The sequence below is a fragment of the Pygocentrus nattereri genome, chromosome 24, assembly GCF_015220715.1.
Source record: "Pygocentrus nattereri isolate fPygNat1 chromosome 24, fPygNat1.pri, whole genome shotgun sequence".
Classification (NCBI taxonomy): domain Eukaryota; kingdom Metazoa; phylum Chordata; class Actinopteri; order Characiformes; family Serrasalmidae; genus Pygocentrus; species Pygocentrus nattereri.
In genome coordinates, this window is record NC_051234.1 from 5,990,928 (window position 1) to 6,017,831 (window position 26,904).

At 40.4% G+C, this 26,904-nt stretch overlaps 1 protein-coding gene across 1 annotated transcript in view; it reads left to right on the plus strand.

The window, feature by feature from the left end:
- zfpm2a (zinc finger protein, FOG family member 2a) overlaps positions 1 to 26,904 on the plus strand; it is a 163,067-nt gene that overhangs the window by 72,602 nt on the left and 63,561 nt on the right. The window contains exon 4 of the mRNA XM_017715636.2: positions 10,624 to 10,748. Within this exon, the coding sequence (XP_017571125.1) occupies positions 10,624 to 10,748 (125 nt within the window). The remainder of the gene's footprint in view (positions 1 to 10,623; positions 10,749 to 26,904) is intronic.

The following is a 26,904-nucleotide window of genomic DNA, read 5'->3' on the forward strand; positions in this document are numbered from 1 at the left end:
ACAGTGCTGGAAAACCACATTTTTGCGTCCAAGAAAGACCAAGTCAAGTTATTATTATTATTATTGCAGCTTTGGCTGATAGAAAGTACTGTAAGTGTGCGAGTGTGTTCCATGTCTTCATTTAGTCTATTCACATCTATACAGTGTGAGCTTCAGGTTGATAATAAAGTCTTATAAAATCTGCCATCAATCTGTCTGAGCAGTCTGACATAAAAGTTGATTATTCATCCCTTTTGCTAAAGCACACAATCCAACACTGGTGGCGTATCACCATTCACTACTGGTTTGAGGGTAATTCTACCGATTTATGCATAATTCAGTGTTAGATATAAACAAAGTCATTCCGAGTGTTTGGATGACAAATGCTTTGTCTTGAAGAAATTTATTTAAACAGAAACCTTTACAGTGGTGGTGATAGAAACCATGGGTCATGTTGCCCGTATCACAAATATGGCAGTTTCATTTACTATCTAAAACAACAAGCGAACCTACACGTCTTTCAAGTGTTTATATGTAATGTAGATGATGGTAAAATAGTGGTAAATCAGGAAAAAAACTGGAACTGTTTTACAACACCCTGTGTGTACATCTTTGCCATGAACATACACTGTATTTCTAAAGGTGTTCACTCACTCATCCAAATCATTGAATTCAGGTGTTCCAATCACTTCCATGGCCACAGGTGTATAAAGCCAAGCCCCTAGGCCTGCAGGCTGCTTCTACAGACATTAGTGAAAGAATGGGTCGCTCTCAGGAGCTCAGTGAATTCCAGCGTGGTAACGTGATCGGACGCCACCTGTGCAACAAGTCCAGTCGTGAAATTTCCTCACTACTAAATATTCCACAGTCAACTGTCAGTGGTATTATAACAAAGTGGAAGCGATTGGGAACGACAGCAACTCAGCCATGAAGTGGTCGGCCATGTAAAATGACAGAGCGGGGTCAGCGGATGCTGAGGCGCATAGTGCGCAGAGGTCACCAACTTTCTGTAGAGTCGATCACTACAGACCTCCAAACTTCATGTGGCCTTCAGATCAGCTCAAGAACAGTGTAGAGAGCTTCATGGAATGGGTTTCCATGGCCGAGCAGCTGGATCCAAGCCTTACATCACCAAGCGCAATGCAAAGCATCGAATGCAGTGGTGTAAAGTGCCGCCACTGGACTCTAGAGCAGTGGAGACGTGTTCTCTGGAGTGACCAATCACGCTTCTCCATCTGGCAATCCGATGGACGAGTCTTGGTTTGGCACTTGCCAGGAGACGGTACTTGTCTGACTGCATTGTGCCAAGTGTAAAGTTTGGTGGAGGGGGGATTATGGTGTGGGGTTGTTTTTCAGGAGTTGGGCTCGGCCCCTTCATTCCAGTGAAAGGGGCTCTTAATACTTCAGCACCAAGAGATTTTGGACAATTTCATGCTCCCAACTTTGTGGGAACAGTCTGGGGACGGCCTCTTCCTGTTCCAACATTACTGTGCTGCACTGCACAAAGCAGGTCCATAAAGACACGGATGAGCGATTTTGGTGTGGAAGAACTTGACTGGCCTGCACAGAGTCCTGACCTCAACCCACTAGAACACCTTTGGGATGAATTAGAGTGGAGATTGCAGCTTGAGTTGAAGCTGTTATAGCTGCAAAGGGTGGGCCGACATCATATTAAACCCTATGGATTAAGAAAGGGATGTCACTCAAGTTTATAGGTGAAGGAAGACGAGTGAATAATTTTGTCAATATAGTGTAGTTAAAGAATACATTTAACGGCAAAAACATTTCAAACAGCGTCTCGTCCATCAGGCAGCATATTCATAACCATTTTCTTTATGGGAAGCTATTGAACACTATGGATGTCTGGTTCCTTTGACTACCACTGTGAACCAGTTTTACTTTTCTGTAGAATGGAGCATTTTACATCAAACCACTTTGAATTACTGTCTTTACATAGATTACCCCTTTAAGACTACTATAACAAGATAGACTAACGGTTCTCTAGCTAATGCCAAAACTTAAGCCTTAAGGATTTTGCAAGCATGTTATCATTTCAAAAAAATTGTTAATGTATTTAAAATATTAATTGAATGTTTTGATAAAATTGTAGTTTAATAAAATTGAGCATTTATTTCTGTTGCCATTGAGCACGTCATGTTTTAACATTTAGTTCAGTATTTCATTAAATGCATTTGTTTTATTTGAATGGTGAAAATACGATGAAAAGGCAAGTTGAATAGAAATTTTTTTGACTTGTTACATCCTTAGCTTCTCCATAATCGAGCTCAATAGCCAAAACTTCCTTTTCTAAGAGAGAAATTTCAGCCTAGCAGAAGGCTTTCGTCAGAGATAGTGAGCAAAGAGAGAAGGGAGGGCTGAGTGAAGGGATTGGTAGTGTGGAGGGAGAGACGGAGATACAGAGAAAGAGAGAAGAAGAACAGTGGGGGGCGGGGGGGGGGCAGGGGGGGCGAGAGAGCGGAGGAGAGAGAAAGAGAGAGAGGTAAAAAGGTCCTCCTGTGTTTTAACACAAGTGTCTGAACAGGAGATAATGGTGAGACTGTGGGATATAAATGATGCATTTGCTTCTCTCAGCCCCGATAATGGGGGTTTGGGGGAAGGGGGGGAAAGTTCATCGCTCTCTTATCAAAGCGCTCTGACATTTCTCCTTCAGCTGTAAAATTTCATATCGCATATCTCTTTCTCCAGCTCGAGACCCCTTTTGTGGAGCAATACGGCACATTCCATTTCACCCCATATGCTTCAGCCCATATATTAATTTGTGTCCCGTTTGGCCCCTCGAGAAGCTTGACTGTCAATAGCACTGAGCTCTATAGCTGGGCCTCTGCCTTCACTCAGGATTTTTCTAAATGTTGCTGTGATAAATTGTCTGCAAATTAAGGAAAGATGAACTATTGAGACCCGTTCTGCCTTTTTTCATTTTAAGATATACTGAATTCTGATATTTATATTAAGGAAGAGAAATAATGAACTTTCTCCAGTAGCATTTCACTGTTTTCAGAAGAAAACCTCATATGTCCAAAAGGGTAACTTTACAGGAGAAGGAAAAAACCTACTTTACTTTTAATATAAGTCAAGGGAGCCTGACATTTTTAAAAGTCACTATATATATACACAATGTAAAGAACAACAGACATTTTCAAATAATGTCAAAACCAAAAAACGACAAAAATGGAGATACAAAGTTTTCTTCTGACAACAGCATTTTAAGGCCAGGTTAGAAGATATTAGTGCAAATGTGGTGTTATCAAAGGTGTTGGGCCTGAGTAGTGTCATCACACACATTGTGCATTTGTGATTGTCTGGGAGTTCATTTGTAGACAATTGTAGTCGGTTCATTCATATCAAATTTATATACAATTCAAATTCAAATTGCACATTCATAATTGCAAACTCAAAATGTGCAATTGGGAGTTCATTTATAGTCATTTATAGTGAGTACATTTAAAATTCTTTAAAATTATTTTCTTCTGCAGCTTACTACAATGAATAATTTGCATATATTCCTGTAGAAATTTGTAAAAATAGTGCTGATAGTTTATTAAACCAACACTCAGTTCTCTAAAATATATAAAAATTCAATTTTAACCAGAAACATGAGCACATGCCACATAAAAACTGAACACTTGGAAGCAAATGTTAGCCTGTCAGTTACATTCTACAAGCACTGCAGATGTCTGAATTGTGTTTTAAAGTCAGGCTGAATTAAACTCGAAGTCATTGAAGCGTTTTTCATTTTCCTTCTGCTTTACCCCCCCCCCCCCCCCCCCAATTTACTTATATAAACCGTGTTTCTTTCCAGCCGTTGATGCGTGGCAGTCAGCAGTGGTATTCTATACCTCTGTTGCACTGTATTTGATGATGATGATGATGATGATGATGATGATGACTGAATTACCATTGAGAAGTTGTGGTTGTGGAATATGATCTACAGATATTCTGAAGGGCATCAGAGAGTTTTGACATGTCCATATTAGCGCGTTATTTCAGAAATTTGTCCCCAATTCTGTACGACTCAGTGCCTGCCTTCATTATCATTTAGTTATGTAGCAACTTGTATTTTGTACTTTGCAAAATATGGATTTTGGCTTGAGTAACAGTGCCCAAGTGTTCTGAAAACAGTTTCAGTAAGAAGCAGGTCAAGATCAAGCTGATCCCACAAAGAATTCGTGGAATTCTAAAGTTCTTAAGAAAAATCATTCATTACAGCTATTTAAAAGTATTGAAAAGAAAGTCTACCCCACCCTTCTGATGTGATGGGTTCACTACATTTCTTACAACCTTCTGGATGACAGAGACCTTTTCTCCCTTCCAAAAATACATCCTTTGCGTGGGTATCTCTCCTCTGCTTCTCTCCTGTGGCATTATAGCATCTCTCTGTGGTGGCACCTTGCCACAGTCTCTTTGGTTAATTCAGCAGTTCAGCTTCCCTTGCTTCGCTTCAACCATTCCGCCATTACTAGGGAACAAACAGATGCCTGCGTGGAGCATCTTTTTGGGGATGCTATCGGAAGGAGGATCTCCCCAAACAAAAGGGACATTCATGCCTCTGCCAAGTATCTGTGGAGAGAAGGAGCAGGCCCCGGAGAGGAGCGACAGATGATGATCTTATCAAGGGAGGAGGGGAGGGACAGAGGGACAGGGGGTATACAGAAGAGATCGCTCTTTGGTCAAGTCATCAGCTGCTCCTTGCCAAGATCATGGCATTTCGGTTTTGGGAGATGAGAGACATCAGGAAGAGTGGATGGAGTGGTTTGGATCCCCACTCAGGGCCTCCAATCCCATGCAAAAATGTGACATTTTATAGAATGTTTTTTATATATTTATTTTATAGAACTTCTATAAAACTATGAGGTCTCCAAGATGGTATATTTTGAGACCGATAAAAACTTTGTAGAATATGCTAATGTGATGAGAAATTTTGGACCATTTTCCGTTCTTCTTGACATAATCACATAAAATAAAGAAGAGTTGGCATTTTCAGATGAAATGCTAAAAAGACTTTTTTCAGTATATACAGTATCACATGCAATAGGTCTTCTGTAATCCAGAGATCAGCTGTCCTAATTGACTGATGTCCATGAAAACAGCCAAATCAGAGATGGAATTGCTTTCTCCACAACTTCTACCTTATTAGCTGTAGAGAACTGCTTTTCCCTGTGTTGACTCAAACAGCCAAAAAAGGCCTTTAAATTGTACCTTTAAATGGTCGACTGGTCAGAGTGAGCAATCTTGTTGTGACAATTTCTGACCTTAGCGATTCAGTGGCCTATGCCACATCCTTCTTCACGGGCTCATGAGCTTACAACTCAAAACATGCAGACACACACAGCTCCAACTGCACATACTGGAAGATAAGACGCTGTTGGATGACACCACTGTTTATCCCGGCGTGTTTGACTTGGAGCATATCTGGAATAGAGATGGATGTCTGCAGAAACTAGTGGCAACCGCCAGCATCTCTCCGACCTTCTGCAATGGATCCGTGCGGATATTCTCCCGCTGTATATCTTGATCTCATTATCCACAGAGAGACGACGTCTAAACGCTGGGGGTGAATGTGGGGTGGGGGTTTGTTGTGGGGGGGGGGGAGGGGTGGTTGGGGGTTGATTATGCGCCCCGAGGGCTGTCCGTGACGCCCCGTCCCTCGGGCTTGTACAGAATCCGCAACAGCTGGGAGGAAGCAGCTGGGATGCGAGCCTTGGAACGGCCCTCAGACGACTGGCAGTGGATCACTATCCAGCTCACAACTTCAAATACCCTCCTGCCACATGCACAGCTCACACACCCACACACATACAGATACACTCCTCTCCAAGTCCGTCTCACTCGCCTGACAAGGACTTCTGCGGAAAGTGTCAAGCGGAGGCTGAAGAAAATCATTCAAAAGTTTGGGTTCACTGTTTTCAATTTTCAGTGAATGAAATCAAATTTGTAACAGATTTTTATGATTTTTGTTGTTGTTGTTGTTCTTCTTCTTCTTCTTCTTCTTCTTATTATTATTATTATTATTATTATTATTATCATTAAATGCATCAAGTTCATTCTAACTCCTGACTAGCGTATGGATATTGTTTCTCCAGAATGACCTGTTTTCCGTTTAGGCCTTTAGACTTCTTGTGACAGATACATGTGTAAATGGTTTCTAGTATGATGCTAGTTCTTTTAATAGGTGTCAAATCATATTTAGGAAGCTGTGGCAATAGAGTTTTTAGATGTTTCCATAATGTGAAATGAGATTTCCAGAAGGTTATGTATTTGACAAGTGGTGATCAAATATTCATCACATCTTCAAGTTATCAAGAAGCTACTATAAATAGATAATTACAGTATATTATTTATCAACTAACTTCTTTGTGATAACAAAAATGTAATAAATATTGAAATATTGAATATTAGTCTTAGGGACCACTAGAAGGTCCGTGTTTTTGCTCCAACTTATCTTTACATAAGGATCGAATAAAAATGTGTACTATCTCAGAGAAGACCAGTTTAAAGCCACTCAAATAAAACATAAAAGAAACATTCTTGCGTCTAGCTTATTTTAATCTACACTGTATAAATATGTAGTGAATGAAATAGCAACAGTTGATAATATGACAATTGATAAGTGATTCCAAACTTTTGAAAAGTGGTGTGTGGGTGGGTGGGTGGGTGGCAAAAGGCCACGAGGCCTTATCGGAGTGGGAACAGGACACATCAAGCGGCTGAGGGCTAGTGCAGCCCCAGCCTGCCTGTGATGTGGGCCAGCTGTGCTCCGGCGCTTAATTATGTCCCTTTAATGAGCTTCCCCACCTTCTGACAGGCCAACAGGGCCACGGCAGGCTTCAGAGAGACCTGCTCACCGTGGAGGCCTTTGCGTCCTAAATCTCCTAGACCACCACACTGCTTCATAGTGTCTAATGTAGCCTTTTTTGCATCACAGTCAGGAAATAGCTATGCAGTTATACTCCATCTTGTGAGATACATGCTATACACATATCATGGCTTTAAAATGTACAGTATTTCAAGAATCTATAACATGATCCCTGTAGCATTTTCCCTCCTTGCTTATTCATGCGTTTTTATATCTTCTTCTATAAAATGTCATTGAGATTCCTAGACTTTTCCTCCTCTGCATCCCCTGAAACAATGATACCAAGGCTAAGTGTCTGATCCTTTTAAATGTGTAGATTGGTAGATCTGATAACCAGTACCCTGTTGCTGCTTTAGATGAAGAAAATTCTGAGAAGGCAGTGAAGATTAAGGCGGAAAGATCAGCACATCTTTTTCTTTTTTTTTTGGACTTGACGCTTGAATGCTGAATGTCATTTGCCAGATTGTCAGTTCACCAGCTCTCTGATATTAGGTTAAATGTCTCCACTTCACAGGAATCTGAGAATAATGTGGATATGATTAACATTGCAGGTCTGGCAATTTGAAAATCACTTATTTAAAATTGCGATTTCAATAAAAGAACAAATTATTCATTCAACTCCAGTGAGTGACCAAGCATTGTTTTTAATTTAAACATATTACTGTCATATCAAAAAATCTAAAAATAAAAATATGTTAATACATTTTTCATTTTGTCAAACCATCTAAAATTGCCAGTGTTCTTTTTCAGTGCTGGCACAAGAAGTTACCCATTTAAAAATACAGGAAAAGTAAGTTAGGCTTTCCTTTTAAATAATAAGTAAGACCAAAGCTTGGTCCCAAACTATCTGAATTTCAGATGCAGTATGTGACGTGGAGCGAGGTTGCGGACGCAAACGCTGAGATAAGCGACTTTTATTACGGGCAAATCCAGGGTCATAGTCACAACGGTCCAGGGTCAAACAGCCAACACAGAGAAAAGGAGGGACAGACATGACAAAATGAAAACAAGATCAACAAACAACGGAGGCCGGAAGAAACAAGCACCAAACAATATCAAACACTTCAAACTAAGACCAGCAACCAGACAGGGGAAAACACAGGGCTTAAATGTATAAGGGTAAACGAGGGACAGGTGGAAACACAGGTGCAGACAATCAGGGGTAGAGTAACCAAACAAGGGGCTGGACTAAAAACCAAAATAAAACACATGGGCTAAACTAAAACACAACACAAACACATGGACAGGACTGGGAGGGGCCGATCGTGACATAGTAATTGATGCCTGCAGGAGATCTTCACTGGAAAATCTATCCATTGAAATACTCATTTAAAAACAGGTCATTTTTTGTTTGGGTTGATGCTGTAGCACCATCTGTTTTGCAGTGTCGCACGTGCTCATCATATTCCTTGCACAGGTACCACATAGGTAGCAGCTTTAGTTTATATACAGTGTTGAAAAAAGGCAGCCGCAGTTCTTATCTGACCTGTTGCACATGTGCCTTTATAGAGGTGGCCGTGATATTTAGCAAACAAGTCACCTGATGATGTTTACGTGTGGGCAGGAGAATGCTGGAGAATTTCCATACCGACAGACCAACAAGGCAGAATGTCGCTGATACATGGCTGATATTTATAGAGGAAAGGCACACTTGAATAGGTCATTATAAAGTTCAGCCCTCACCTCGATCTCTCAGCCTAAAAGAGAACACCTTAGCGGAGTGCATGGCCAGATGGTGTTATGTTTATTCTTATTCTGATCTCAGAGTTTCTGAGGCAGTGTTTCTCAGGTCCTTGAGTCTTCCTTGCAATTCAATCATGTGTTTCAGACACTTCTGGTAAACTTGATCATATATGAGTTTACCACAAGGAAGTTGCACTGAGTAGCTGACAGAGTTAGAAATACAAATCGTAAACTTGGGTATTTTACTCAGATTGGCAAGTTCTAATGTATAATCAGCCAGGACAGTCTCAGCAACGGAAAAACAATACACCAAACTGGCAAACAACATGCCCAGTTCATGGTAACAGTAAGAAATTTTGTCTTGTAGAAAAGCAGTGAGGTTATGTAGTGACTGATGGTCATTGGTCCATCATAGAGCATGTCAATATTGTTCACATGATAAATTTACAAGTTGCTCAGGACAACCCAAATGCAATTAACTGATCATTGTGATTTGGTGACATGACAATTTCCCCTTTTCACAATTTAAATAAAAACATGAATGCAGTAAAGCAAGAGAACAAAAACATGACCTGACCTTTTTCACTAAGATCAGTTAACCAGTAAACACAAAATGCTGGGTGCTGTGGTTTTACATTCAGCACCAAACATGGGCTTAACTTCCAAAAACAAAACTTAACGTCCACAGCACCAGTGAGACCATGGCTAACATCCACAGCTCTGGCTCTCATTCGGCAGTTGCTGATAATGTTACTGCTTGATTGATACTGCTGCGGTGTCAGTTTGACAGAGACCAAAACTGCACACTGGGGTGTCATGAGGAAATATAATCAAGAGCAAAGAATAAACTGGATAAATCATTTTTATTCAGTTCATAAAACCTTTCCTGTACGGATATTTTCTTTCATGGAATGCGTGGATGTTTATTGACTAGTTCTTAATTTGTGAACGTCATAGTGCTTACTTAGCTGTTTCTAGCTGAGACATGGCTTAATGATTTGTGGTGCAGCCAAATGAAGTAACTGGTGTTAATTAAGGACTTAATAAAGACACACAAACTAGTACGAACTAATGCAAAAATGGTTTAACCCAGTCCAGGGCTGGAGTTGTGTAAGGTCAAAGGTCCAGGGTTAAGCTAGCACTGTTTGTCAGCAGTGTTTTTGTTGGTACATGATTTGACAGAACCTCCCGTGCTTAGGCCCAAGGACTTGAGAGCAGCTGCTCATAGAGAGGTGGTACGTGATTATGAGCGGCATGCTGCTAGCCGTGCTCCAGCACAGCCAGACAGGACGCTCGCAGGGAGATGGAGCAGATAACACTCGAGTTCTAAGGGCCTAAATCCTCTGCAGTCATAGGTCCGCTCTGGCTCTGCCACTTGCAATCCCCAAGACTTCTGGCCCGGAAGCATGCACTTGAGATGTGTGTAACTGCGCTCCACCCCCCCCCCATATCCCGCCCAAACACACACACATAAGAGAGAAGAGCCAGAAGCAGGCAGTCTGTTATCATAACCATTTGATTAATCACTGTCCTAAAAAAGTACACTAAATCTGACTGATAAGATAGCAGCGTTCAGGGAGCTAGCAAAGCACTAGCTATGCTACACTGCGACAAAGCTAATTAAGGCTGAGCTCTGAGCAGCGCTAACAAGAGGCCTCGGCCCCTTCCTGGAAAAACAGAAATAGATCCCATACAGCCAGCCAGAAAGCCTGTAACGTCTCAGCGAGGTTTTATCAGTGAGGGGGAGGCACTCTTTCATGAAAGGCTAGCGGACCACTAGTTTGACACAGTCCATCTGATGGAGAACAGCTATAAGGACAGGTGCCCATGCCTTGTAGGCCACACCCCAAACTCTCACATTCTCACTCACATGGCTGTGAAACGCTTGCAGAATCTTTGAGTTTGGCAAGAATTTCAACAAGAACTTTCTGAAATAAGATCATCTGCAGCCGTATAAGTGTGTTTATTAGCTTACAATCAATTCTATATCATTTATGCTTGCATCTTTTAGAGTGTGTCTGTCATTCTAGCGTACTAGGACATGCATGGTAGCTGACAGTAACCCAGGTACTTGCTTTGTCTCACAGGAGAGTTAGACCTACTGAACAAAGATGGCGAAAGGCGAATTCACAGCCGTCAGCAGCTTCCTGTAGGAACCACGTGGGGACCATTTGACGGCAAGATCGAGATGAGCACCGATACAGCCGGCCTGGTATGTTCAGGTTCTTCCCTTTTCAACCTGATGTTGTAAAAGAGCTATAAATGTTGTAAGAGCAAGCTAGTGGGGTTTCTCTGTTGCAAGAAATGGCAACTAGGCAACTGCCAAACTAGGGGTGGGAAGTATGGCACAAATATAGAAATATACCATGATACACATAGGGGATATATATATATATATATATATACACACACACACACACACACACACACACATTTATACACAAAGTTGTATGCAAAACCTCATATCTCCAAAATGGTAACTTTACAGGAGAAGGAAAAAACCTACTCCACTTTTAATGTAAGTCAAAGGAACCAGACTTTTTCCCAACTAATTATGAGTAATTTCTGTTGGTCCATTCATCATGAAATTTACACAGATGATGTAGAGCCATACGTATTTTCAGTTTTTGACATCATTTGAAAAACTTTTTTTTTTTCTTGGAGTTTAGTCATTTAGAACAGACACAGTGTACTGGACAACAAATCAAAATATATGAGTAAATGGTTTTATTCATCGTTTCACATACTGCACATCAAGGACCATTTATGCCCCATGCAGGATTTCTACTCGTGATTCTGACAACAAAGCAGAACTTCAGCCAGCTGTGCCATAAAGAAGTGTAAGCTAAATCTCTTTTAATGAAACACGCAGTTGGTCAGTGTCCTTTAAGCACTGCTGATACCCACAATACCAAAACGTATTATGATGATTACAATAGTGTATCATCATATTTCCCCCCTGCACTAAGCTATGCTCTACCTCAGGGTTGCCTAAAGATTGTCCCACGTGCCAACATAAAAAACCTACCTTACCTACTTTATTTGGATATTGTTTTGTCTTTTTGGCTTAGGTGCAATATATTTTGGCACCACTGCCCTAACTTTAATTTTTTTCAAACTCCTTTCCTTCCTTTCATTCAACTTTACCTTGGTACTTAACATTTTCAAATGGCAGACTTGTTCGTTGTCAAGACCAGGTCAGTTTTCCTCAAAGTGTTCTAATTTCCATTTCTGCTTTCTAGAAGGTTCTCCACACGAGTACATCTGAACTGTCTATGCCCATTTTAATGAACTGAGAGAAAGAAAAAACCTCCCATGACATTCAAGCACAAACCAAACTCATCGCTTTGACTGTTCCGGAGTCAAATTGGCCTCCATCGGAAGCCTTTGAAGTGCATCCATTTTAACCATTTAATCTGCATATTTTATGACTAAATGCTTTAATTGGTGGATTTTGTGTGGAGTCCAGGCCTCGAATGAATGGAGTTTCGATCTGTTATATTTGATGGTATTCTCAGTCTGGCTCTACATCAATCAACCAGCCCCACATGTTAAGTTATCTTTAGTTGAAAAGTAGAGGAGAGAGAGATTGAGAGAGAGAGATTGAGAGAGAGAGAGAGAGAGAGAGAGAGAGAGCGCATGTTGACCTGGTTGCTCTGGAATAAAGAGGAGTCCTTCCGGGTTTAACATTCCATTTTGAATGTGGATTAATTAAGAAACACTTATTAAAAATGTAAGGAATCTCATATTTATCCTGTCTAAAACATAAGGAACAGTCCATGTGGAGTTTGGACTCGGAGGCGCTGTTCTCAGGGATTGCTTTATTAAATAATTTCCCTTAACACTTTTTTTCCAGTACAACTCTGAAAAGGACTTCAAAAATATTCTAATTCCGATGATTCTGGGACATTATATTCATAATCAAAACTTTTTTTGTTGTTGCTGTTTATTCAAAAGTTTACTTTACTTAGAACAATTTAGTTTGTAATAACAATTTCTGTCCTGGCTGCAATCACTGTAGATATTTAGGACATTCGTCCAAGATCATGTACTTATGTGGTGTATGAGAGTCATAAAATAAGCTTAATTACCTTATTACCAACTCACCCTTTGGTTATATCTGACTATACATAAATATGATATATACCATGCAATATTTTATCTGTTGCATTTATCCAAATAAATCAGTTTATGACTCATGACATAAATGTCTGTCAGTATATGTCTAGTAGTAATTAATTAATTAATTGAACATCAGTATTAAATCCAGTGGTGCAATGTTTGCTTTCACTTGTATATTACAAAGTGATATACACATTGGCTTGATAAGTCGTACATGTGGAAAGTCGTTTAAAGAAAACAAACAAACAAAAGCCCTTCCTTGTTTGACTGCTGCAACTGGAAGCATCAACATTTAAGCTAGTCTGAGTCTGAGATGGGTCAAAAATTAAGAGGCAGGTTAATCTTCTGTTCTACCGGGACCCCAAAAAGAAGGAAAATTGGTGGCATAAAATTGAGGTTAGAACATACCAAGTTAAGATGACAGAAGTTTTAAATTGTATACACTTTTGTTTCTCAGTATTCAAGATTTTTCAGAAGTTTTCATTATTTAACCTCTAAAATGTTCATATGTTGTATCAGTTTTGAGATACTTCAGTACGTTTCCGCAATACGATATGCATCACAATATTTAGTTTTCCTGAAGTATGATAAATTGTAAAAGTAAAAAAAGGACCAGTAATGTATTAAAAACTATGAATGCAGTGATTTTCATTCCTTGTTTCGCATATTGCTCTGCAGTTCCAATTAAATCCAATTAAACATGGTTAATTATGCCCGCTTTGTAATTAACAAATGCTGTTCATTTTTTTTTACTAGTGTTGAAATCCACAATATGCTTCTAAAAGCTTATCGTATTTATCACAATAGTGATGCATATCATATAATTGACCACCCCTACTTAAACGGGTTAAATACTATAGGTCAGTGGTCACCAACTCTCCCCCTCGAAAGCTACTTTTCTACAAAATGTAGCTTCATTCTGCATCTAATGTGCTGCCCCCCACCCCCACCTAATGCTAATGCATCTGATCCAATCAGTCAAGGACTTTTGAAAAAGTTATGTAACTGAATAAGAACTATGAGAACTAGACTCCTAGTGTCTGCATTAAGGTAGTTCTCCAGAATTAGAGGAGGTGACCACCGAAAGTATTAATCTCTATTACATATTAATACATTAATACATTTAAATTATTAATCGAAAATGTGAAACTGTAAAAAACCCATACTATTCTTAACATCCTTAAAACCATAATCAGGACAGGAAACCTGTAGAGGGAGAAAGAAGCACTGTGCGGAGCTTCATATCTGTGGCAGTACAGTGTGATGAGGAGGGATATATGAAGAGAATGGTTTTCTCTCTGATAAGTATCAGCATGACCCCAGCAGATTATCACAGCAGGAATAGAACTAGATATTCTTCCACCTCATCATCAGAAATCATCATTTTTATGAGTGATGGAAACTCTCAGCCACTGTGGAATCTTCTTCTCTGTCAGATTTCCAAACGATCTGACCCTGCCAGGTATAGAAAGTTGACCCTCTGAGGGAGAAAGCTTATATTCACTCGCCCTGTGGTGATACTGAAGGAGCCGCTCCCCGTTTCCAATTGAGCAGATCTATGATTTTATTATTATGAGAGTGTCGGTTCATGAACCATTGGCTTACAGTCTTTTCGTCCAAATAGGTTCTTTTAATAATCTGAATGTGATTACTGTGTCTGATCTATGTGAAGATGAGAGGTTGCAGGTTCAGGTTGAATGGACGGGAGCCTGTGTCACTGAGGGGTTAGTGGGTTTTAGGCTAAAGTACCCCACCAATAGGACTCAGAATGTGGGCAGAGTGATGGATGAGAAAGTGGGCTGAGGGTTGGGAGGCATACACCAAGTAAAGTAGATTGATCGAGCCCCCCCAGGCACGATGGAATCAGAGTGAGAGAGAGAGCGCACGAAAGAGAGAAACAAGGAGAGAAAGGGAGGTTGATCTGAGCATCTGCAGGCCAAAGATAGGGCACGTGATGAGCCTTTATCAGTGCGAAGGGCAGATTTCACAGCTGATGGACTGACCGGGGAAGTCAGTGAAGACCTGTTATGGTTTGGTGGGGGGGTGGGGGGGGTTGCTCGAAGCTTGCAGTGGCCTGAGATGGTGCCATGCTTTACTGGGTACTCTGTGTGTTTCTGAGTGTGTGTGTTTACACACGACAAAATACAGACCCCTCAATCTGGATGCGATCCACCATTCCATTCAAACGATTCATCCAAATGATTTACGACTCAGTGAGTCATCCCTCACAAAAGTCCCAGCTATTGATTTAATACTGTGAAGTGGTTACTCCAAAGCTGTTAGAACAGTGAATCATTTTGACTGTGGAGCTGTGTTTCATACAGTAGCAGCCCTGGAGGAAAAATATGGAGGAAGAAAAATTGTTTTCATACCTCAGTTCAGGCCTCTGTACTCTATTTTATGTCATGTGTAATGCTTAGTAGTCTAGTGTCGTTGTTTTGCTATACATTCAAACTACATTACATAATTCACTTATTACAGCATTACTTTACTGATTGTGTAATTAGTTACACAATGAATTATGAATTACACAAACTTTTAATATACCTTTGGCCCTGGTCCAAACAGCATTTTACAGGCTTAAAGCTGCCCCACACTGGACACGTAGAGTCATGAAACAGATACAGCACAAAGTGCTAGATAAAATGCGCCACAAATAAAGTTTATTTTTAAATGAAAAAGCTTTCAACATAATTTGCCATATTTCACATCAGTTTACCACCCCTTTATAAAATTTCTGTTTACAAGTCACGAGGTAAAAAGACTGGGCTTGTACATTTAATTGATTATGTGTTTTAAAGGCTGCCTTTCTCTAAATTTCAAGTCAGACAAAATGGATTGAATTTGATACAAAATTAAAATCGCAAAACACTGAGTGGCACCAGTGCACACTGATCCCAAACGTCAGCTGCGATGTGTGTGCCTTCATTACAAAGGTCCAGTCTTTAGAACACTTGTAGGTATTGCTGAACCAGTGCTTGATCACTTGTTCTAAAAATCACTTATAAAAGCAGTTCCTCTTCCATTTCCATACGCTTCCATTTTACTTTTCCCTCCGTTCACATGCACTACATGCAGGTCTTACGTCCGTTATAACGTAAGTCTGTTTTCTCAATTGCATATGAGTGATTCAAAAACTCATACGCAACAAAACACAACATACTTCCCCCTTTTTAATATCAGTTTTAGTGTTTTTTTTTGTTTTATTTATTCATGTGTTTATTTAAAGTTCTCCCTTTCTGAGGCATCTTTGTTCTTAGCTTCAGTGGCAACAAGGAAAACAATTTAGCTCGTTCTCAGATGTGATGTAGATGCCTGGAGTTACTTTATAATGTATTCTAAACTAAACCCACTATATGATATTTATTTTTTTACATTTTCAGTATAATAACAATATGTGGTCTAACTTAAAGCCTTTGATTGAATTTAGTTTAGACTTTCAAAAGCGTTTAACTGCGAAACAGAAATGAATAACAATGTAAGAAATGGATAGTATTATTACTATTACAAGTGTTGGAATCATTTGGGCCTAAAATTGTAAAGTATGTTTTTCCTTCTGTAAAATTAAACCGCACACACAGCAAAAAAAAAAAACCTTTCGTTAAATTTTGTTAAACCATATCAAGTATGTCCTCTTCTACTTCTGTTGATTGAAGGTTTAAAATTCCACACTTTTGAGAAGGAGCTTCAGGGAGTTACAAGTGAGACATAATTCTTGTAAAATTACATCATATACTGGCAATAATGGTGACTTCTTAGCTTTTCTGCATTTTCATCTACATTCGCGCAGCCTGCAAGGCTTTTGATTAGAAAGAGAAACGGTTGTAGGGCAGAGCATTTACAAACAGGGAATTTAGCCTCAAAATTTGATCTTGCAGCTTATGAGTGAGTTTTAAGATATTTTGTCTGTTCAGCACCCTTAAAGTCCTCTGGCCAGCACGTATTTTCACTCTACCTCTAGACTTCATCTTTCGCTCCGTGCGTAGGTGTGCGAGAGTGTGTGGGTTGGGCAGGCTGCATCCCTCTTCTGTTCTCTTTCTCTATATCTCTCTCTCTCTCACATCCTGCAGATCAATCAGGCCATTAGAGCCCAATTACCCAGCAGGTCCTGTACAGGTGAGCGACAGACTCACTTCCCCTGAAACATACACACATGAACACACACACACACACACACACACATACTCACACGCACACACACACACACACCTCCCAAATTAACACAAATTAATGATGACACTCGGACATAAATGTCTGCCATGTGGTGGCCGGCCTGCTGGGTCGAAGTTATTGAGTAGCAGGTGTCTCCATCACAGTAATTACCGGGCCTGGACTCAGCCCTTATGGCGGCCTGTGGCTCCAGCTCTCCTGCTCTCGCCCACTGCCCAGTGTCCGTTTTAAGTGTTCGTAATTGATTTGGAAGCTATCTAATAATGGACCCCCGATTCGTGCATGTGTGTGAGGTGGGGGGCGCTTCCAAGATGGCTGTTAGCATGGCTTTCGGCTCAGTGCTGAGCTAATGAATGAACGTGGCACTAATTACAGGACTTAGTTTCCAGTTGGAGCGAAAGAGCAGGAGCTCAGCTTTTCGAAAAAACTCGTAGCACATTAAAACAAAAAAAGTCTAATTTAGACATTTTTCCTCTTACCAGGTCTGCAGGCACTCACCTTCGATTTCTGAGGTTTGCTTGAGCTGAGCTATGAGGCTAATGTAGCTAAGCTATAGAAAAAGCTTCTACCTTAGTTAACCATGTGCACACTTCATGCTGAAGTCATTGCACATTTGCCTCAATCTGCCTTAAGTGATCTCAAATAGACTTGCTTATGTGGTTTTGGCACTATAAGACTTACTGACATCTATAAAAGTGGACAAAGTTAGGATCATTAGGTATTTTCGCTGATTATTAGCTGTTTATTTATATGGATAGCAGCCAACGTTGTGGGGTAGTTACTCGGAAGGAATTCTTTCTAAAGTACTTATTACTTCTCTCAAACTGTAATGGGATTACTTACTAAACAATAATCGAACTACTCATTATTTTGCTTCTACATTACTCACTAAAACCCAATTAAATCTATACAAATCCAATCCAACAAAAAACCCAGTCGGACTTTCAGTACTTTATGCAGAAAGAAATAACCAAACACAAGACACTTTATTTAAAAGGCGTATGACTCTCCTTATTCCCCTTTGCTCTGAACAAAACATAGCCAGTTTTATAAAACGTATGAATGATTAATGTTATGTAAAAACCCAGAAAGTGGTCAGCAGAAACAGTTCTAAAACAGCTGCCTTGAAACCAAGTCTTTATAAAAATAGTGGTGGAAATTTGTTTCCCATACTCACTCTGTACTGCGCATATTCACAGTCAAAGCTGTCTCAGGTAACACACACCTATGCAAGTTGTGTACAAGAACTTGCACAAATATACATAGAATTTATGTTTCAGATGCATTGCACCTAATTATTGTTCTCTTAGAGGCTTACGATTAACAGCAATGCAACAGTAACAGTACAGTCGTATGGAAATGAAAAGTTTTGTTGATTTCTTTAAGTGAAAATAAATACACATCCTATTTGCCAAATATAATATATTGAGAATCTACACTAAAATGCACACTAAAATTTGCAGAAAAATACCATACTTAAGTGTATTGTCTTCAGAGAATGTTTTAACTTATTTACACTTGAAAAATCAACAAAACACGACCAGGGGTACTTAAACTTCTGCAGTGTGATTACATTAACCTGAACTATCAGGGGTTACACCATTCACTACATAAAAAAGTAATTACATCACTGTAACGCATTACTTTGTACCACATGACCCCCCCAACACTGATAACAGCCTCTAGTTCATGAAGTTTCAGTAACCACATGAGTAAGTTTGTTGAGAATTACTACATTTTGGGTAAAGTGAGTGTAGTTAATAAGTTTGATATTTGCTATTTGCCTCATCTCTAATAAGATGCTCTCTAGACTGCAGGCAGCAGTAAAACCCACCTCCATGTCTGTGGTCAGTCTGTAGCTGTGGAGTGTTTTACCTGCTTGGGGTGCTCAGGAAGGGGAAAATGACAAGATACTGTCTTCATTTTCAGAGAGGGGGTGTTTAACATGGAGAGAAAGCATGAGAGAGCAAAGTGGAGGTTTTTATTCTGTAATTTAGCAGGAGGTTAGGGAGGAATTCTTCAAGCTGTCACTCCTTCGTTTATCACCTCCCTCTCTCCTCCCATCTCCCTCCAACAGACTCATTGTTCGTTGGCCCAAAACTTGAACAAGTGGCAGCGTGGCCTGCTTTATATTTCTTTTCTTTTTTTCCCCCCTTTTTTCCCTCCGTGCCCCAAAATTATATTTTTCTTCTTGTCATTACTTCATTAATCAAGGAACCAGGGCCTTCTGAAAAATGTTTTGTTTTGGAGGCTGCAATCTGTTTTTGTAGGAGTGCGGGGACGTGTGTGTGGGGATGTGTATGCATGTGATATAGTGTGTGTGTGTGTGTGTGTGTGTGTGTGTGTGTGTGTGTGTGTGTGTGTGTGTGTGTGTGTGTTGTTAATCTGTGCCCGTGGCAGGTTTCCCCTCCGAAACGCAGCTCTAAGCAGCGGTATCGCACGCCTATTGTTGTAGCCTCTGTCATAGCAAGGAGAGCCTGATGCAGGGCCTGGACTGGCCTGATAAGGAAAGAGGATTCAACATGGCTGGAAAGGAGAATCAGTGGGACTTGAGAGTGGAGTACGGATGGAGCACACACACACACACACACACACACACACACACACACACACTGAAATGTATGCACACACTCTTTCGAACCATCGTTCTCATGTGCACACATGCATAACCAATTATTTACAGTTACATCTAATTATATATGCAAGTGTTATTTTTATACTCATAACCAAGAGTACATCTAAGCAGTGACAAGCAGCATCTTTCGATTTAGCAAACATCACTAAATCTGCCTTATTTTATAGCGTTTTTACATAATTCCATCAGCTTTACTTTATTTATCAACCTGGACATCTTCCCTGTCAGTGGCTGGTAATGTGGTCTCGTATCAGGCAGTAACAGGATTTTAATTCCATGTTGGACACACAAATGATTTTGGCACCCCGAATGTGGCTTTATCTAATGAAATAATAGGCCCAAATTTTAGGCGGGGAACCAATTTGTGATTGCATGCACCAATTACTTTGTTGGGCTTTTACCCAATCGCCAGGCTGAGGCTGTCTCTAATGGCTCAAATGGTAATGATCTGGCTTTTTGTCGAAACCTTTGCTATTCACGTCATTGTCTGCGTAAACTCTAGTATGGGCAATTAAATGAAACTCATCACCAAACCGCAAGCCTGATGTCAATTTTAGACCCGCCTGCGCTACAGCAAAACAGTAGGTCTCTTTAGAGAACCGTCAAGATAAGCTTTCGTCTGATGAGGGGTGTAGAAGACTATGGGTCGTGACCCTATGGAGGAGGGGTGGTCGGGGTAACATTGTTCTTTTCCTTTTCTTTGGAGTCATCTCTAAAGGCCCCCCCAGCTCTGAGTCAGACGACGGGTGTGTTCATCACACTACTCATGCACACGGCGTTTCCCAAGGCTACAGATGAGTAGCACTTAGATAATACATGGTCGACTTCATCTACAAGTGAACCTGACATTCAGCCCCCCTCTCTCTTCATCTCCGTGCAACTCAGACAGGCAAACAGATACAGCGGCAGGGACGATAAGCAGAACCACATTGTGACTCAAGTGATGGCTACATAGCTTGGCACAATAACAGGAAGCAGCGCCGCAGTGCCAGTAAACTAAGTTCAGAAGCAGAGTTGAAGTTCAGGAATGATGCTGGCTTCATTTGATAATGTCTTTTTTCCCAGTTGAAGGAAGTAAGATTCCAAATGTTGATATATTCACTGTTCACAGTGCATTCACAATGCATTCTTTACCCACTGTTTAGGGCATGATATTTGGCAAGATCCCTTTTTTAAGCTCTTTTAACCCCCTCTCCATCCTCTTTGCAAATTTGCCACAAGATATAAAGCTTCTTTGAGAGATAAAAAAAAGAAGGAGAAAGGTGTTGTTTTTTATTTTCACTAGCTGGCACTAGGCCTGGGCGACACCCTTCCCAAAAAAAAAAAAAGTCTGCGGCGGCTTTCAACTCTGCTTTTTTTAACATGAACTGTTTTAATGAAAATCTTTAATAAAATATGATATATATTATACTGAATATGATAATAACGTAATATTCTCCATGCTGGAGAAACTTCAAATGATTTCCAAATGATTTCCGTTACAGCTGCGTTTTTATTATTCAACTAACCATCGGGACAGAAAATACTGCACACCAGCCATAGCCAAGGATTGAGGAACTTTCTCTTAAGGTTAGAGTGAACTTAGTGAACGTAGAGCTACTCTACGCTAACTTTCAGTCATTTTAGCATCTACCGTTTATATATATATATATAAACAGTAGTCGTAAAACACCTCCAAGCTTGTATTTTGCCAAGCTATTCCTTTAAAGATCTTATTCATGAGAACAGCAGCTGACAGGCTGGTGACACATCCCGTTCATGCTGAGCTCAAGTTAGGCTAAAGCCAGGTGCTGACTGGTACAGGAACAAGCCAGAGGCTGTTTACATGGAGGCTGGTCCCAGGAAAATGGAAGTGAGGTTCTGTGCTAAGAACAGGACAGTAGCGTTTAGAAGTGTCTCCCATCAGGGAGTAGTTGGTGTGATGTCTTTGAAACAGTATGATCTCAGGTCAGGCAGAGCAGGACAGGGCCCATGAGACTGAGAGAAATCTCTGAGGAATCCTACATACAGCCACAAGCACATGGTTCTCCGGGATACTCAAAAGAGCACGTCTCCTGATATTATGCCTGAAAAAAACCAAACAGTCTTTAATTAATTCCAAGAGTCTTCATGAAAGATTTAAGCCTAGTAATATAGAAGACATGGAGTCTGATGAGAAGGATAAGAACTCAGCAACAGCTTCATTAGGTGGCTTCAGCAAACAGCAGAGTTTGATGATCTTCCTGATATTAACCTAATCCAGTTTAATCACAACAGCATCAGCAAAACTGTGCACAGTATTGTCTCCCTTAGTTTGCATAAGAGGTTCTTGCCAAAGGTGTGGCCAAACACCAATAGACTCCACAGCAAACATAGTGGAGTGTGATTGAGAGGGGTATGAGCGGCACCAGCTGCTTTGCCATCTGTCACTGTCAAGGCTCCCTTTACAGGACACTGAAGCAACTTCCTTGGAAAGCAGTCGAGATAATCCGCAATTGTTCTCATTTGCAAAACGCGATCCCCCCCATTGGAATTCCAAATAATGCTGTGCGATTGAGTTAATTGGTAGCGAAGTGTGTGAAGTATGTGCGAGTGCTGGCTGACCCGTTCTGCACACGGACACATATTTTGAAGTAAAGATGACTGTCTGCAACGTTCTAATCTTGGCAATCTGTTTTAAAAACTTGATGCGCTTAATGTGAAAACTTCACCGTTTTGCTGTCCTTTGGCTTTGCGACTTTGTTTTTGTCGATTTTGGACAACATTGCTGGACATCAGGGCTGTTAACTCCGTGCTCCACGTCCATATTAGAATTGTAGCTTGTTTTGAATGCATGTCCTACTCAAAACATAACTCATTTCCCTCTCTTAGATCTGACACTTCAATCTCAGTGTCCCACTGTGTCATGCTGGCTGACACATCAAAACTTTCACCTCACCTCGTTCCAAACTAGAGGGTCGCCCTTCTACCCCGCACCCCTTATGTTCTGGCCCCTGACAACCATCCCGAAGCCCAAACCTCGCATCTCATCCTCCCCCAAAACTCCCGGTCATCCATCCGCTCTCTCCTTTCCTCAGATGCCAACGAGTCTCTCATCCCGCCACTCCAGATGGAGAAACAGCACCAAATGAAAGTATGCAGTGCGAAAATCATTGGTAATTTTTTTGTTTTTTCCTCATGACGGTCATCTGGTGTGCTATCGCAGGCTGCTTCTCTCATGAGATAAAAACGCTTGATAGAGGCCGGAGAAAGCAAACGTCTGGACAGCGTCTGCCCGTCTGTCCCGGTGGTCTAGCACATTAAGGGCACGTCTGCGAGGCTGTCAAAACAGGAATATTAGACCACGGGGGTCGCCGGTAAACTAATTGAGTAACAAAGAGCATATCCAGCCCTGGAAGTCCTTCCTTCAGCGGTCGGCGTGCTGAGACTTGCCGATAAGGGAGTTCACGTCTAATGCATTCAGAGGGGCCGAGTTCACCCTCTTTATCTTTCAGCCTTACCTCCAAGTAAATATTGCTGCTCTTTAGAGTGGATTTGCGAAGACCCCATCGCTCAAAAGTGCGGCCTTAAAAATCAAGACCTGCTCAAATGTTGCACCTCCAGTACAGCCCCTGTAAGATTATGCAAATGGATGCCTCTCTCGCAAAGGTGGAAGGGTTCACGTTCAGCCTCGTCTTGAGCATTGTTAAGTAATTTCCTTGCCCTTTCATTGGACTTCACGCGAGTGTAGTTTTGCAGCGTGTTTTAATGACCCCTTCTAAGGAGTTAAAGTACAGCAATACTTGTTCAGAAAAAAATTCCAAGAAAACAGAAACTCTTAAGGCTTTTACAAGCAAAATATTTTGCAATCTTTTTGTTTTTCAACCACAGCTTTACACATTGGATGCAAAACGATTTCTAAATTTCAGATTTCAGATTTTATAAATCTTTTGTTCAAATGATTTTTGCACCCAAAAAAAGACAGAAATAACTCAAATAAAACAGGAGCATTTCTGTAAGATGTTCTGAAGATATCCTTTACTCAAAAGTGCAAATATTGGGTTACCTACGTCCCATTTTGGAAAAGTGAAAGGAGCACAGCATTCCATTAGCTAATATCAGAGCTTTGCAATGAGTGCTTTTGCACATATGTTTTCAAAACCAGAATATTCATGGCAGGAACTAGAGGTTTTGAGCATCCAAATAAATCATATGTTTCTAAGGGTGGGAGGAATTCACTTTATGTTTCTACAGTATGGTGTATAGAGTATATTTGCCTCTTGCGGTCGGTTTATGTTGGCACAGGCATAATACTGAAATCTGCTGGCTGGTCAGATGCCACCTGCCTTTTCGCTCCCTCCAGGCTATACTCGGATATACACGGATATACTCGTCCAGGTTAACAGGACTTTGAGGGAGTGCCCTATTATAGGTCTCCCATTGGTGCCTCTTGCTGCAGGAGGTGGCTGCGAGGCGCTTGCAAAGATCAAACGAACCAGCGATTGGATTCAAAGGGAGAAATTCAAATTTAAATGGCAAGGACTGTAGAACAGGCATGTCACTTCGCCAGCTGAATCAGAACACAAGGAAAGAGCATGTTCTGTCCCTTCTAGTCATTATTAGAATGCAAAACAAGCATTATGAATTCTGTGCACTTGTGCCTTTTTGAATAACTGAAGTTGTGCACCTACAAAGCTTATTCAGCTTCATTGTGCTTGTTGGTCTAGATTTTTTTTTTTTAACAATTATTTCTGTTTGTGCAATTTAACATACTGTAAGAAGGCTTAAATCTATCATTTCTAGCTAACTACCTAACTACCTTTTCTAAATGAACTTCTCATAGGTTGGTTTTGTCAAAATAATTAGATATGAACTAAATATTCAAAACCTAGTATTTGTACTGTAAGTGTAGTATTGTGCGTGAGAGTGAGTGAAAGAAAGAGAGAGAGTTGTTGTCCTGAAGGCAGGCTAAGCATGCGCTAAACTGGATGGCTTTAGAGCTGGAACATACTTCCATGCCCGAAGCTTTGGGAGAATGTAAGATGCTTGGAATTGGCTAGCGACCTCCTCATCACACACACATACACAACTCCTCCCTTCTTCTCTACCCCCCTCTTCTTTTTTCACTCAATACCACTGATTGCAGATACAATACTGTGCAAAAATCAGAGGCCACCCTTCATTTATTTAGTTTCTAGTCAAAACAGCCATTGAGTAATTCATTGTAGCGTCAGAGGAAAAAAGCAGAAAACACATTTAACAGACAGTTACACAGAAGTCTCAATATTCAGTCCTTTCTTTGCCTTTAACTTGCTAGGGGTATTTTTCCACACCTCCAAAGTTCAGTCGTAGAAGTTGGTTTCATTTTCTGCATCTCATGATACAAATAATACCAAGCATATTCAATCATGTTGATATCTGATTTGATGCGGTTGGTCCATTGCTCAGAGAACATGAGTAGCTTTGTCTGATTTTTTCCCCTAAATATCATCTTCTGGACATCTGCATATCCTTGCAGACCTGTACCGTTGTCTTCTCACAGTGGACGGGTAGAACGAAACACCTGTGGATTTTCTCCGATCTCAAACGAGAGCAGAGCTTGATTTTTTTCTTCTCTTTCAAAGATGAAATCTGATGGTGACCAGGTGACCTGGTCTACCAGGTCTTACACATTTGTTAGAAGTCCCAGTTTCTCTTAATCTTTTAATCATTTATTATCATTCATTCTCATATATTTTATCTTATATCCAAATATCTCATAAAAATGAATACCTTAATATTTGAAATAATTGAATGGAAATGAAAAAAAAAAAAAGATGGTTGATCTTTGATTTCTGAACAGTACTGGAACCCAGTGATGGGAACAGATAGCTGGTCAAGGTCAGATAAAGGATTCATTTCATCTTCTTCTAAAGAAACACACACAATTATGTCTTCCTCCTATGGCTATATTATTGACATTTTGAATAATCTTTGCATATATGCTTTTCTTTCTATACATTGTCAACATCTTTCATTGACAATATTTTATTTGGCAGACTTTAAATCATTTTTACAGACTGAATCAGTATACAATCGAATGGTGTTTTGCAAAAGGCGATTTTGAATCAATATACAGCACACCATCCCTATAGCAACTGCAAATGCCAGAAAATAATGGCTTGTGTGAGCCTTAATGGGTGTTCCTTAAAAGATTGGCGGCGGTGCGGCGATTCTCAATTTTATCGATTTCAAAAGAAAAAGTCAATTTAACAAAGTTGAAAAGAGAAAGCCGGAGAGAGGAAGGGAGGGTGGCGGGGAGGTGGAGGGGGGTTGAGGCAGAGAAAGCATTCTTTTTCACTCAAGCAGTAAACTAAGTACGGCGCGGCGCGGCAGAGATTTCTCCCCCCATTATCTCCCACCTCACATTTGCTCTTAGGCAAGCAGTTTAAAAGCCAAGCGATTGAGCCAGTGATCCAATTTGAAATGCAGAAATGATTAGAGCAGCTTGCCTCATTTCATATCGAAAATTCTCTGATTTATGACAGGGCAGCCGCCAAGATCTATCTCCAAAGGGAATTAGCGTGCAATTTCTTCTTCTTCTTCTTTTTTTTTTTTTTTTTTTTTTTTGCATATTTCTGTTATTTAGTCTCCCAATAGCAGATGCTAGCACAGAGGGGAAAAAAATAAATAAATATTTAAAAGAAAAATAAGGCACTAAGGAGGTATCTTTTCATTTTAGACGATGAAACCACTGCCATTTGAAATGAGGAAAGAAGCTGAAAGGGATGACGGACTCAAGATGTGGCAATATTTCCTGGGCAGATAGTGATTTTGAAATACGGAGCTTTTTATTTAGCATATGAAACAGTAAATAAGGGGGAGGGGAGAAAATCAGTGCTACTTTAGGTATTTTTAACATTCCAGAGCATGATTGCTTCTGCATGTATATAACGGGACTGGGACGTTTCTTCTTCTAGGAAGGGGGCATAAAAAAAAAAAAACCCTTTCCTGTAAGTCATCCATCCCGCAGGCCAAGGGAAATATTAATATGCGGCGATAACGACAGCTGGAGGTAAATCTTCCTTAATGAAATTTCCAGTTGACCACATGCAATTTGTTTCATCATAGCGAACACCTAATTGCAGAGGGCGTTATCGAGGTGTGCGAGGGCGCTTTAGGTTGTAAACAGAGTCTTAAGGCAGGTCCAGTCCTGTCCTACACACACACATCCCCACCGCGGCCATGTCCACCTCCCCTCCAAACGTGTCAGCTTGACATTGACCATTTACTCGCAATGGAGCTGAAGTGGATGTTCCTGCCTGGAACAGAACCCATTTTAGTTTGCATTCATGCACCGAAACACTTTTTTTTCTTTTACTGGTCGCTTCTCAGCTGATTTTCTGAATGAAGGCTTAAGCTTTATTGTGTAGGAGGGTTTAACAAAGCACATTATTAAAATAGACATTTTTATTACTGTTTTCTCTAATTGCTGATATCCAAT